This window comes from Bos indicus, chromosome 3 (genome assembly GCF_029378745.1).
Source record: "Bos indicus isolate NIAB-ARS_2022 breed Sahiwal x Tharparkar chromosome 3, NIAB-ARS_B.indTharparkar_mat_pri_1.0, whole genome shotgun sequence".
Classification (NCBI taxonomy): domain Eukaryota; kingdom Metazoa; phylum Chordata; class Mammalia; order Artiodactyla; family Bovidae; genus Bos; species Bos indicus.
In genome coordinates, this window is record NC_091762.1 from 74,486,055 (window position 1) to 74,501,174 (window position 15,120).

Here is a 15,120-nt window from a genome sequence, read left to right on the forward strand (position 1 = left end):
GCGACTACCACGCACACAACTCTGTCCAGTAAGACCAAGTTGACATTTGTATAGCTGATGAGGATTTGATCAGAGCTGGGATTTAGGGTGCCGAATTTGTGTCATGCTGACATCTGTTTGCTCTATCGGGGTGTCTGTTATTACTATAAATCAGATGAGAGGAAGTGCTAAACTAAGATGAGACTGGAAAAAGAGCAAACTGCATTGCAGAGGATGAGGTAAAAGAAGGTTTCACAGGTGACCCTGATGTGTTGAGTCAGGGTGACTGTAAGAAAGTAAGTGCTGTTGCTGTGGATAGTAGGTTTGTGGGTGTTTAGGATGCTCAGGGATGTTTCGAACCCTTCAGTTTGGGATATACGACCTAAGGACAGACCATCCAAATAAATGTGGGTCTTAAGCGATACTTTGAGTTCAGTCGAAATATAATGTGAACGACAAATGCATGCCACATATATAATTTTAAATTTTCTACTAGTGTAATATTTTACAAAATGGTTTTAAAAAGTAACAAGAAACAAATGATGCCAAGTTTAATTATGTATTTTAACACTATATAAAAATATTATCATTTCATTATATAATCATTACATATCCCAACGTCCCAATTTTCTTCAGTCACATTTGAAGTGCTTAATACCTGTGCATGTCTAGAAAGACCAATTTAGGAGCTGGTAATAAAGTCAGCACCTTTCTTTGCTTGCAAGTGTGAACCTGTTTTGGGGTTGTTCCTGCTTTTTTATTGCTGTTATGAACAATGCTGTAATGAACAGTCATACACACAACCTCAGGTGCAGGAATTCAAGGCAGTGCATTCTTGGGAGTGGGACTTCTGCAAGGTAACAAGTGAGACAGTTTGATTGTTTTCTGAGGTGGCTGCTCCAGCTCATAGTCCTGGTAGTACTGTGTGCAAGAGTCTATATTGCTGCCCATCCTCGCTAACATTTGGAAAAGTCATGCTTCATTTTTCTCAAACTAGTGAATATAAAATGGTTTCTTTGTCATAACATTCATTTCTCTGATAGACTAATGAGCTTGAATATCTTTTTCTGATGTGTATGAATCTTCACTTTTTTTCTCTCCTGTGGAAATCACAAATATTTATTCATTCAAATACATTATGTATATTATAGATGTCATATATTAATATATTCATATATGTGTCACATCTTCATTCACAGGTGTTTATTGAACACAACCTGCTAATTATTAGTCTAGGTACTGGGAATGAACTAGTGGGGAAAAAGGTATTGGCCCAGATCCTACCTTCATGGAATTTACATTCTGGTGTATGTGCAGTGACTGGGTAGAGACCCAGAAGGGTAAAATGCTATCTGTAATATGTTAGTGAACCTGGGTTTAAGTCTGACTCAGCTATTTTATGTCATTAAAGCTTGGTTTCCGCAATTATAAAAATGAGATGGCAGTAGTATTTATCTTCTATTATTTATTAAAAGCATATGAAGAACTTGACACAGTGTCAGGCAAATTGTAAGGATTCAGAAAATGCTACTGGCCATAATGATAATACTAATAATATGTAACTGCTGTTTTCCCCTTTCTTGCATCTATCTTTTCTTTTCTTTTTTTTTTTTAATTTTATTTTATTTTTAAACTTTACATAATTGTATTAGTTTTGCCAAATATCGAAATGAATCCACCACAGGTATACATGTGTTCCCCATCCTGAACCCTCCTCCCTCCTCCCTCCCCATACCATCCCTCTGGGTCGTCCCAGTGCACTAGCCCCAAGCATCCAGTATCGTGCATCGAACCTGGACTGGCAACTCGTTTCTTACATGATATTTTACATGTTTCAATGTCATTCTCCCAAATCTTCCCACCCTCTCTCTCTCCCACAGAGTCCATAAGACTGTTCTATACATCAGTGTCTCTTTTGCTGTCTCGTATACAGGGTTATTGTTACCATCTTTCTAAATTCCATATATATGCGTTAGTATACTGTATTTATGTTTTTCCTTCTGGCTTACTTCACTCTGTATAATAGGTACCATTTCACACCAGTCAGAATGGCTGCGATCCAAAAGTCTACAAATAATAAATGCTGGAGAGGGTGTGGAGAAAAGGGAACCCTCTTACACTGTTGGTGGGAATGCAAACTAGTACAGCCACTATGGAGAACAGTGTGGAGATTCCTTAAAAAACTGGAAATAGAACTGCCTTATGATCCAGCAATCCCACTGCTGGGCATACACACTGAGGAAACCAGAAGGGAAAGAGACACGTGTACCCCAATGTTCATCGCAGCACTGTTTATAATAGCCAGGACATGGAAGCAACCTAGATGTCCATCAGCAGATGAATGGATAAGAAAGCTGTGGTACATCTATCTTTTCTTAAGTAGTCTTTTTTTTTTAGTTACAACTGCCAAAGTTTAAGATTACATATGTTTTGCCTGACAAGGACCAAGAGCCAGAGAATATGTGTTTTTAAAAAATCTGCCTCATGTTGAATAGGCAAAAATGTGGGAAAATCCAGAGGAATATCTTATATAATTCAGGGCTGTGTTCTGTGAGTATAAATGTTGCTTGAATTATTCATTTTAATCCAACAACCAACTTATTGTAAACTAACCATGTGCAAAGAACCATGTGGGGAGATGCATATGACTTTATTAATCTTTGGAATAATAATATGTCCCTTTTTCTTAGATAATGATGTTGAAAATGATCTTCAATCACACGTCAGTTGAGCACTGCAAGACATACACAGAAAATCAGGATGAGTGCAACTTCTTCTTAATAGCTGTTCGCCTGGCTTCACTGAACCAGATCTTGGATCCCTGGGTTTATCTGCTGCTAAGAAAGATCCTTCTTCAAAAGTTTTGCCAGGTAGCAAATGCTGTCTCCAGCTACTTTAATGATGGACCTAAAGTGCCGACTATCTCACTATCCAATGAAATAACACAGACAGGAGCATGAAAGAGAACACTTAATCAACTTGCATGTTCACAGCTTTTGGCAAAAAATAGCCCTAAATCTTACTGTGAATTTAGGCATCTCTGGCATGCCGCTATTTATGCATTGAAGTAGAATTTTTGATATAAGGCCTAAATGGTCTCAGAAGCATAAATATTAATAATCCCCTATGTGCCAAAAGTATTGAAACACAAACAAAGGAAAATAGATTAATAACAGTCTAGTGTTTTGGGGTCTGTCCCATATGTAGCTGAATGTGTGATTATTTATTAGGTGAAAGCACTTCTTTGTTTTTATAAATGATCTTGGTCTGTGGTGGGGGCCGTGTAGGGATAGTCAATATTCTAATATACTGAGTACGTGGGGAATTCAACACACAGATATTTGAAGACAAGGCAACAGTTTGTTTTTGCTCAAAGGCCTTGGTCTTCTGCTTTCTCTTTTACTCTCTCTTTCTCTCTGTGTCACTTTTATTCCCCTTAAATTTTTTTAAAATGTTGATTTAGGATGAAAAAATACATAACATATTCACAGTATTCATTAATACTGATGTTACTTAAATGTCATTCAATATGCAAATTAGCTGCTAACCTTACAGAGTCTGTTTTGGTTGGGTTGGTAATTAGGTTTATTCATTATCTGAATGAGTCAGTTAATTCCATTTATTTCAAACATGACAATTTGTGAACATCCAAATTGTTCAATGTTCTTCCTTTAGATTACAGTTTTAATTCCTACAAGCCTGGAGAAGATTCATGAAACTGTACTTGGGAGTCAGTGAAGTGATTTTTTTTCAAAATTCTATTTAAGGACTGATTTGAGCCCTAAATATAGGTACTTTGGCTAATTATTTTCCCTGATTTTTCCATCCAAAGTATTCTCTTCAGTCTTTTGTGTATTTAAATACTAACTCCTATTCTAAGACCAGTAAATATTTTAAAGCTTCCATAAAGACTTTCCATAGTTTAGCCTATTTATAGGATAAGGAAATTATAATATTGATACCTCACAGCACTTTCTCTGCCCTCTCTTCAAAGTTTCTATCTAAATATTTATTATTAAAATGTATCTCTTATTATGTGCACAAACCTTGACAGCTAAGCTTGATATCTTTTTGGCACAAGTAGGTCACTACATTAAATTTTGAGAATTACACTTAAAAAAATAAAAACAACTCCCCAACAAACACAACAATCTTTCAAATCAGACCTACATAAAATGTTCTTTGTTCTTTAGAGCATTTGTTTTGCAAACTTACTGTTTCTCATTCAGAGTTTAACTTGCTTTTTCCTTTATTGTTTTCCCAGTTTTAAGAAACTTGAAATTTATTTATACTCCTTTATAGTAACTACCTTTTTTTGTGTGTATTCAGTAGGCATCTGGGGAAGAATTAATTTAAAAGGTGCAAAATATCTATTAGATTAATATGTTTACTAGGCTAAGTCAATTAGGAGGAATCAATTTAAATGCTCATGTCAAATTGAGTGAGAAGGCAAAATCTGCTGAGAATGCTTATGTAACTCATGGTGGTTCCACTAGTCTAGGTTTTGGGGAAAAAATGATGACAAATAACCTATACTAAAAGGACATTTAAAAATTTCTCTATACCATAGAATTGAATAATTCCACAAGTCACCTCATGGAGGATGAGACAAAACTATATACTTAAAAAAAAAAGTGTACTTAAATGACCTTATAATTAAGAGGCTTTAGGTCCTAGGTTTAGACACATACACAGCATAGATTCGAGTAGTGCGAGCTTGAATGGGTTATTTCTTCCAGCACCTTCCACTTGGGATATAGAAAGTGTTTAGTGACTATTTGTTCAGTGAATGAATGAATAATTATCTGCCAAAATCAAATGCACATCAGTGGAGTCCCACTATATGGTTGAAGTGCTTCGTGACTACAGACCATCGAGCTGATAAAGTGAATGAACTCTGCTTGTTTAATTACAGAAATACAAATTTATCTTCAAATGTTCAGCATCATATTGCTTCATAACAAAGTACATCATTTGTATTAATAATTTGAGAAACTACTACTCCCAAGTGGTAATTGAGATTACAGTCAAAGAAACATCACTTTTCATCCAACCACAGAAATTCATAAAGACAAAACAACCTAAAACTCATGCTTAACTATGGAATAGTTTCCTGCCCAAGGATATGTGGTAGCTGTGATTGATGGCAGTTTTTGAACAAGCTTGAAAAGGAAGTGGAAAGAAAGAATTACATAAACAGCATATGACGTGTTAGTACATGAAAAACCTGGTAAGAAATGTTAGTCCTAAATGATATTGGCCTTTGGATGATAGTTGAGGTTAGATTTCAGGCTGTTCAGAAGCCCTAAATGTGGTAAGGAAGAAAACATCTAAAGTCACTGCAGAAGAGTATATCAGTTTCCAAGTTTAAGTTCCTTAGTCTTTAAGTTCACTTGAGTATACTTAGTCTTGAGCAGGAAAAAAATGCATGCATAAATTATGACAATCCCCAAACTTCTCAATGCTGGTTTAAAAAAACGGAGGCCTAGGAAACCAAATAAAAAGACGTGAATGCAATGTAAAATTAGATGTAATATCGACTATTGTAGATTTTACAAAGCTATTCTGATTTTCCATACAGTGAATTTATTCAGCTATGTTGTATCACAGAAGAGAATGATGACATGTCAACCAATAAGAACAGTTTACTTTTCAAATGAAATAAGTATGGTAGATATCTTTAAAATATTTTAAATTGAAGAAATTAAATATGTTATCCCAGGATTTAGCAAATCTGCCTAAGCTATATACCAAGTCATTTTAAGTAAACATAAGCATTTAATCATGCCAGATTCAAATGATTGACAATTTAAAGCCACACATATATACTGAACACTTATTTATTATATAAAAGACCTCTTGACCATGTTATGGAATAAAATTTTAGAAACTTATGTAAAAGTCAACTGTAAAAGACCCTGAGAACACACTGGCATTGAGTAATAGACAAACTAAAAACTCTGACCAAACAGTATATTAATAAGGTGGACAGTCTGTGGCAGTATTCTTAGATTTTCAAGAATTAGGCCTTTTATTTAATACTTTGTATGTTTTTGTTGGTTTTGACCCCAGATTAGTGATCTGTTTTCAGTCTTCCCCATGTCGGTAATCATAGCCCTTTTGTACTGGGATTAAGTCAGCTAAGAAAATAGAAAAATCGTATTCTTTGAAATGTTAAACACATATATTGCCCATTTATTTTCATACTTTATTCCCAAAGCTTCTTTTGAAATATGCAGATTACTAGAAAGTGAGTGTGGAGAAGGCAGTGGCACCCCACTCCAGTACTCTTGCCTGGAAAATCCCACGGATGGAGGAGCCTGGTAGGTTGCAGTCCATGGGGTCGCTAAGAGTCAGACACGACTGAGCGATCTCACTTTCACTTTTCACTTTCATGCATTGGAGAAAGAAATGGCAACCCACTCCAGTATTCTTGCCTGGAGAATCCCAGGGACGGGCGAGCCTGGTGAGCTGACGTCTATGGGGTCGCACAGAGTCGGGCACGACTGAAGCGACTTAGCAGCAGCAGCAGAAAGTGAGTGACACAGAGAGACTGTAGAGTATTTATTACCACAAACATATTAAAAGTTTATTGTGGAATAACTGAAGTTTCCATGATTTACCTCTGTAAAAAGTTTAGGTCATCAAGCATACCATATCTTCACAGCTGCTTGTTTATTTCTGTCATTGTGATTGTGTATGTCTCAAATCTACTAAAGCTGAGGTCTAAATAAGTGAACAGAATTGTTCAATGAATAAGATTATATCATTTTTTAAATAAAGAGTATTTAATACTGTGGATATATTGATAGAACTGTTTTCTGAGTTGCAATACAATGTTAATAAGAGGTGACATACATCTATGATGTTTCATAATGGAGGTTATGATATAGTCTATTTACAAAATTTGAAAATCAAACTAAAACTCACATGCACATTTGTTAAGAATGTGCTATCAGTTCAAAACTCTAAGACAACTAACAGGTAGTGATTACATATGAATCTTGAAACAGAGAATTATAGCAAATTTAAAAATTAGAACTTCATTATACTGGTATCATGTATATGGATACAAATTTACATGTGAAAGTTCATTACCCCTGGATTACTCTCACCCAAAAGGTTTCAATTTTATAATGATTCGTGTTGTAGCCATTAAGTAAAATCTTTCACATGCCTTCCCTGAATGCCTTTTTTGGACTGAGTCCACCTTGAATAAAACTAAAGAAAGTAAAAAGAGCAGTACAGGGTGACTTTGTTCTCACAGTGACAGATGGAAAACTGAAACTATGCACATCTATAAAAGACTTCAGCACTTCTAGAAGTAAGGTGTTTTTTTCCCCCAAAGGAGGTCAACAATTAGTTTTTAAATCAAATGGAATTATATCTTCAAAACATGCTGCTTTACATTTTCTTTCTCACTCTTCCCACTCTCTACTCTTTTAAATAATGAAAGAGCACAGAATTTTAATTTTATGGAGTCTCTATTTTATAAATCTTAAGTGAGGATTCTACCTAAAGGCTTGCCATTTATACAAGTTGGGTTGTAAACCATTACATTATGATACCACAAGCCTACTACGTTTTGATTCTCTAGAAATGCAGTTCAATCAGGTATATACCATATTTGCTCATATATAGATTACACATTTTTTATTGAGAATGAAAATTATTCTATTTTCAGAAATTTTACATCAATTTGTTTTAAATCGTAAACAACTCATATCTACTGAAATGTTAATTTCTTCATTAGAAAGAAGACTGTTTCCCTGGCTCCCTTGCCTCCAGCCTGTTTATCCATTTTCTCATGGAGAGAAAGTAACAAATATTTACTATTGGTGAAGCTGGGATTGTTTTTAAGAGAGAGAATGGTTTCACATTTCTAATGTGCTAATGGACTAATCTATGAAACAGATCTGAGTCTGTTTTTTAATATCTGCTTTAATGAAATAATTTTATTATGGGAGTAAAGATAAGAGGGAAAGAGATTAACATCAGGTATAATTAGGTTTTCAGGCTTATCAAGCATTTAGATGCTTATCAAGCATTAGAGATGATAGCACTTCTAAAATTTTTTGATCAGCTCTTAAATTCCTTTGTCAGTTGCTTTACTTTTTTTTTTCTTCTTTTTTTTTTTTTTTTTGGCCTCACCCCGCAGCATGTGGGATCCTAGTTCCCCGACCAGGGATCGAACCCGGGTCCCCTGCATTGGAAGCACGGAGTCTTAACTACTGGACCACCAGGGAAGTCCCTGTCAGTTGCTTTAGAATTAGAATAGTTTGGCCTTTTAATTAAAGTGAATCAGATATCTAGCCAAAAGCTTGCCAATCACCAGAATTTAATATGAAAATAGTTTCTTTCTATGGTTTTCAATTTCTGTAGAAACCAAAGCTGAAATGTTTAGCAGGAGAAAATGCGTATGACTTACTGATGGACTTCAACGTTCTTTCAGCTTTTGAAAGGACACTCCTATGGACTAGACATGGAGGGTGGGACAGAGAACAAAGACAAAGAGATGAAGGAAAACCTATATATTTCCAACTTGTCAAGATTCTTCATCCTTTTAGGCCATTTCACAGAAGCAAGGAGAGGAAGGGGCCACATTTATCTTCATACACTTGAGCATCAGTAGGACAAAGTGAGGAGTGGCCAGTGTTCTTTTCTGTAAAAGCAAATGTTTAATTCACTCAAGTCATCATTGACTGCCAAACTCTTTTTCTTCCCAAGCCTCCTGTATATAGATAGAATATCTTACTTTCTCCATCTTCTTTAAGAAAACAATCTTTTACAGATAGCATAAAGTTGAACATTTCTGTAAGCAAGCAAATTAAAAATAGGCACTGATTATCTTAATCTGTTTACAACAAATGAATATATTATTTTCAATATGTATCTAAGTGAGAATTGAAATCATTGACACTGTAATAAATGATGTAAAGCTCAGTATAGAAATTGTATGTTCCTCCACCTTTCCTACTTAGCATTCCATTCCAGTGGGTTAAATGGGAAGGTATACTTTTGTCATCTTTATGTAAAATGTTTCTAGGAGTTATGTTCAGTATATCTAAACATATCTTCCACTATGTTTGAAAGGATAGTCTTCAATATTGTGGAGACAAAGAATAAAAGACTGAAAAGTACATCAGAATTTTGATGGCATTCAAGTCATAGCTAGTCTGTGTATTTAACAAATAAATGTATGTTATTTATGTTGTGTTTGTCAATGGAAAATAAAGTTGAATGTTCTGAAATGGCCCTGTCTTTCTTTCCTGATGCCAACTCATGTCAGGAATGTTTTACTGATAATTGCACTAAGTATTTTGCTGAAATCTTATTAGATTTGCTTTATCAAAATAATAGCACAATATAATGCAATCAGTTCAGTTCAGTCACTCAGTCGTATCCAACTCTTTGCAATCCCAGGACTGCAGCACATCAGGCTTCCCTGTCCATCACTAACTCCTGGAGTTTACTCAAACTCATGTCCATTGAGTCTGTGATGCCATCCAAACCTCTCATCCTCTGTCGTCCTCTACTCTTCCTGCCTTCAATCTTTCCCAGCATCAGGGTCTTTTCAAATGAGTAAATTCTTCGCATCAGGTGGCCAAAGGATTGGAGTTTCAGCTTCAACATCAGTCCTTCCAGTGAATATTCAGGACTGATCTCCTTTAGGACGGACTGGTTGGATCTCCTTGCAGTCCAAGGGACTCTCAAGAGTCTTCTCCAACACCACAGTTCAAAAGCATCATTTCTTTGGCACTCAGCTTTCTTAGAGTCTAACTCTTACATGCATACATGACTGCTGGAAAAACCATAGGTTTGACTAGATGGACCTTTGTCAGCAAAGTAATGTCTCTGCTTTTTATGTGCTATCTAGGTTGGTCATAGCTTTTCTTCCAAGGAGCAAGCATCTTTTAATTTCATGGCTTCAGTCATCATCTGCAGTGATTTTGGAGCCCAAGAAAAGAAAGTCTGTCACTGTTTCCATTGTTTCCCCATCTATTTGCCATGAAGAGATGGGACCGGATGCCATGATCTTAGTTTTCTGAATGTTGAATTTTTAAGACAGGTTTTTCACTCTCCTCTTTCGCTTTCATCAAGAGGCTGTTTAGTTCTTCTTCACTTTCTGCCATAAGGGTGGTGTCATCTGCATATCTGAGGTTATTGATATTTCTCCCGGCATTCTTGATTCCCGCTTGTGCTTCATCCAGCCTGGCATTTCACATGATGTACTCTGCATATAAGTTAAATAAGCAGGGTGACAATATACAGCCTTGACATACTCCTTTTCCTATTTGGAACCAGTCTGTTTTTCCATGTCTGGTTCTAACTATTGCTTCTTGACCTGGATACAGATTTCTCAGGAGGCAGGTCAGGTGGTCTGGTATTTCCATCTCTTGAAGAATTTTCCACAGTTTGTTGTGATCCACACAGTCAAAGGCTCTGGAGTAGACAATAAAGTAGAAGTAGATGTTTTTCTGGAAGTCTCTTGCTTTTTCTATGACCCAACAGTTGTTGGAAATTTGATCTCTGCTTCCTCTGCCTTTTCTGAATCCAGCTTGAACATATGGAAGTTCTCGGTTCACATACTATTTAAGCCTTGCTTGGAGAATTTGGAGCAATACTTTACTAGCATGTGAGATGAATGCAATTGTGTGGTAGTTTGAACATTCTTTGGCATTGCCTTTCTTTGGGATTGGAATGAAAACTGACCTTTTCCAGTCCTGTGGTCAGCTTTCCAAATTTGTTGACATATTGAGTGCAGCACTTTCACAGCATCATCTTTTAGGATTTGAAAGAGCTCAACTGGAATTCCATCACCTCCAATAGGTTTGTTTGTAGTGATGCTTCCTAAGGCCAACTTGACTTCACAATTCAGGATGTCTGGCTCTAGATGAGTGGTCACACCATCGCAGTTATGTGGGTCATGAAGATCTTTTTTGTATAGTTCTGTGTATTCTTGCCACCTCTTCTTAATATCTTCTGTTTCTTTTAGCTCCATACTGTTTCTGTCCTTTATTGTGCCCACCTTTGCATCAAATGTTCCCTTGGTATCTCTAATTTGATGCCTATTCATGTTGTAATCCAATTTTTTTGCTTTTAGTACAAAAGCACATTTATAAATTATCCTAAATTTAATTCTCCCACTGTACATTTGCATATAATCTATAGGCAGCCAACAAAAGAACTGTCTTTGTTAGTAGTCAGCTCCTTTAGTAGATTTGTGCATGGGTATTGGTGTGAGCTGACTACTAGTTGAGATGAGTGTTGGACTACCTCACTACCCTGTTCATGTGTTCATTAAGTTCACTCTACTTTTTCCTCCTTTGGTGAAGGAAGAAGTTCTGTAGAACACAGGCTGCAAAGCCAGGCTTATTAAAAGTAACATGTCAACCTTGCTCTCTTTCCTCTAAGAAAAGGCATTTAGGGAGAGCTCTGACGTAACCCCCCAACTAGATCTTATGATCTCTACAGTCTTTGTCTTGTGGCATTTCAGGTAAACATCATGATGGCTATCTTCTGGTAGGCCAAGAATTTCCACTAAAATGCTGATGATCTTACGTGCCAGAAATAAGACGTTGCTCAGTTTCATGTCCTTGGAGGACAGGCAGTCAGACATCCTTAGGTATTTGGCTGCACTGGGTCTATAGTTGCAGCATGCAAAATCTTTAGCTGTGGCACGTAAGCTCTTAGTTGTGGATGTGAGATCTAGTTTCCCAACCAGGGATTGAACCCAGGGTCCATGCATTGGGACTGGAGAGTCTTAGTCACTGGATCATGAGGGCAGTTCCCTAAAACAGTCTTGAGTAAACCTATTTTGGAGGTAGGTACTCAGAATCCAAGCCAGTCCTCCAGCCTTGTTCTTTTCTTTCACATATATTTGCTGTGTACCTATAATGTGCTAAGCATTCTAGTAAGTGCAAAGACAGACACAAGGATTTTAAAATAAACAAACACTGCTTTCAGTGAATTTATACTCTAGTAGGGGAACGGGAAGTAATTTGAACAGAGCTGCTATTGGGGTAGACCTATAAGTACTATGTGGGGAAGGTGATGATGAAATAGGAAATAGTTTTGTGTAGGAGGTGACATTTAATTTGCATTTGGGTTCCTGTGTAGATTAGTCGGTAAAGCATCTGCCTGCAATGCAAGAGACTGGGTTCAATTCTTGGGGTCAGGAAGTTCCCTTGGAGAAGGAAATGGCAACCCACTCCAGTATTCTTGCCTGGAGAATCCCATGGACAGAGGAGCCTGGCATGCTACAGTTCAAGTGGTCGCAAGAGTCAGACAGAACTTAGTGCTATGTTTTTTTTTTTTGAGAAAGGAGTTGGTGTTAACCAGGAAGGCGGAGGCACATTTTAGAATATTTTTTCATTCCACTCTGCCCAAAGCAGTACAATTTGCAAGGCATTCAAACTGATTAAATTCTAGTGGCCCACTAAAAAATGTGGTTCTGAATAGTGCATGCCTCTGTAATCTTGCAGAGTAGGGAAGAGGTCTTGGGATAGGATTTCTGAATCTTGGAACTATTGGCCCACTGGGGCAGAGAATTCTTTGTTGGGGGTACAGTATCCTGTACACTGTAAGCTATTTAGCAGCTACTTATTGGATGCCAGTAATATTGCCCTAGTTGTGGCAATCAAAAATGTCCCCAGATATGGCCAAATGCACCATAGAGGACATATTGGCTCATAGTTTAGAGTCTCTGCCTTAGGGCAAGGGCCATGGTCACCAAGAGGAGGCTATGTGTGTGAGGGTTTGCAGGACAAGGTCATCTGTGGGATCTTGGTCCAGACAGGCACCATTCTGGCTTTTCCCAAGGAAGCAAGCACTAGAATGTCAGTTTGTGTATGAATGCACAAAAATGTGGTGCTACCAGTACAGCAATGCCTGGATCACCATGGGCCCTGATCCACTTCCGTAATCACATAAACCTATTCACAAAGGAAGAGGTACAATTTCTTAGAAAGTATCATTTTTCCATTGATGCTCCAATCCTTATTTTGTTCTTGATAAGAGGGCCTAGGGTAATATGTCTCTCAAAGTGATATCTAAAGACAGTCCATTTCTCCCAGGACCTTAAAAAATATGTTAAGATTCCTCTTAATTCAGTTTACATTTCTAGGTAAGGTACCTTAGCAAGAGAGACTAATTTACCAAATTTTGTCTTTAATGGAATTTTTTCATGTCTGGTCTATCTTACAGAGTTGTAAGAGCTTTATTTAATCTGAGATATAATTTTTTATTAAAGAGCAATCAAATTTGGGGCAAATGTCTCCTTACCAGCCTATGCCTTTCTGAGTTTGTGCCAGTCTGCAATATTTGTATGAAGCTATTACCATACATTTTGCTGACAGAGTTCAAGTCCTGTGCTCTATATCTAAAATTTAAGCTCTCAGTTCAGTTCAGTCGCTCAGTCATGTCTGACTCTTTGTGACCCCATGAACCACAGCACACCAGGCCTCCCTGTCCCTCCTCAATTCCCAGAGTTCACCCAAACTCATGTGCATTGAGTCAGTGATGCCATCCAACCCTCTCATCCTCTGTCGTCCCCTTCTCCTCCTGCCCTCAATCCCTCCCAGCATCAGGGCCTTTTCCAATGAGTCAGCTCTTCGCATCAGGTGGCCAAGGTATTGGAGTTTCAGCTTCAACATCACTCCTTCCAATGAACACCCAGAACTGATCTCCTTTAGGATGGACTGGTTGGATCTCCTTGCAGTCCAAGGGACTCTCAAGAATCTTTTCCAACACCACAGTTCAAAAGGATCAATTCTTTGTTGTTCAGCTTTCTTTATAGTCCAACTCTCACATCCATACATGACTACTGGAAAAACCATAGCCTGACTAGGCATACCTTTGTTGACAAAGTAATGTCTTTGCTTTTTAATATACTGTCTAGGTTGGCCATAACTTTACTTCCAAGGGGTGTCTTTTAATTTCACAGCTATAGTCACCATCTGCAGTGATCGTGAAGCCCCCCAGAATAAAGTCAGCCACTGTTCCCCCATCTATTTGGCATGATATGATGGGACCAGATGCCATGATCTTAGTTTTCTGAATGTTGTGCTTTAAGCCAACTTTTTCACTCTCCTCTTTCACTTTCATCAAGAGGCTCTTTAGTTCTTCTTCACTTTCTGCCATAAGGGTGGTATCATCTGCATATCTGAGGTTATTGATATTTGTCCCAGCAATCTTGATTCCAGCTTGTGCTTCTTCCAGTCCAGCGTTTCTCATGATGTACTCTGCATATAAGTTAAATAAGCAGGGTGACAATATATAGCCTTGACGTACTCCTTTTCCTATTTGAAACCAGTCTGTTGTTCCATGTCCAGTTCTAACTGTTGCTTCCTGACCTTCATACAAATTTCTCAGGAGGCAGGTCAGGTGGTCTGGTATTCCCATCTCTTTCAGAATTTTCCACAGTTTATTGTGATCCACACAGTCAAAGGCTTTGGCATAGTCAATAAAGCAGAAATAGGTGTTTTTCTGGAACTCTCTTGCTTTTTCCATGATCCAGAGAATGTTGGCAATTTGATCTCTGGTTCCTCTGTCTTTTCTAAAACCAGCTTGAACATCTGGAAGTTCACAGTTCACGTATTGCTGAAGCCTGGCTTGAGAACTTGAGCATTACTTTACTAGTGTGTGAGATGAATTCTATTGTGTGGTAGCTTGAGCATTCTTTGGCATTGCCTTTCTTTGGGATTGGAATGAAAACTGTCCTTTTCCAGTCCTGTGGCCACTGCTGAGTTTTCCAAATTTGTTGACATATTGAGTGCAGCACTTTCATAGCATCATCTTTTAGGATTTGAAATAGCTCAACTGGAATTCCATCACCTCCACTAGCTTTATTCATAGTGATGCTTCCTAAGGCCCCCTTGACGTCAAATTCCAGGATGTCTGGCTTTAGGTGAGTGATCACACCATCATGGTTATCTGAGTCATGAAGATCTTTTTTGTACAGTTCTTCTGTGTATTCTTGCCACCTCTTCTTAATATCTTCTGCTTCTGTTAAGTCCATACCATTTCTGTCGTTTATTGAGCCTATCTTTGCCTGAAATGTTCCCTTGGTAGCTCTAAGTTTCTTGAAGAGATCACTAGTCTTTCCCATTCTATTGTTTTCCTCTATTTCTTTACATTGTT

The 15,120-nt window shown here is 37.5% G+C and overlaps 1 protein-coding gene across 9 annotated transcripts in view; it reads left to right on the top strand.

Moving 5' to 3' along the window:
• The window catches only part of PTGER3 (prostaglandin E receptor 3), a 228,547-nt gene that overhangs the window by 34,101 nt on the left and 179,326 nt on the right, over positions 1-15,120 (top strand). For 3 of the 9 annotated variants that reach the window (XM_070786321.1, XM_019957269.2, XM_070786322.1), the window contains exon 2: positions 2,670-2,849. The exons of 1 other annotated variant lie outside the window; for it this stretch is intronic. In XM_070786321.1, coding sequence (XP_070642422.1) covers positions 2,670-2,849 — 180 coding nt within the window. Of the gene's footprint in view, positions 1-2,669; positions 2,850-6,199; positions 6,781-8,122; positions 9,231-15,120 lie in introns of those variants that run through there. 5 more of the 9 variants (XM_019957273.2, XM_019957270.2, XM_070786320.1 and 2 more) reach the window with 5 other exon arrangements.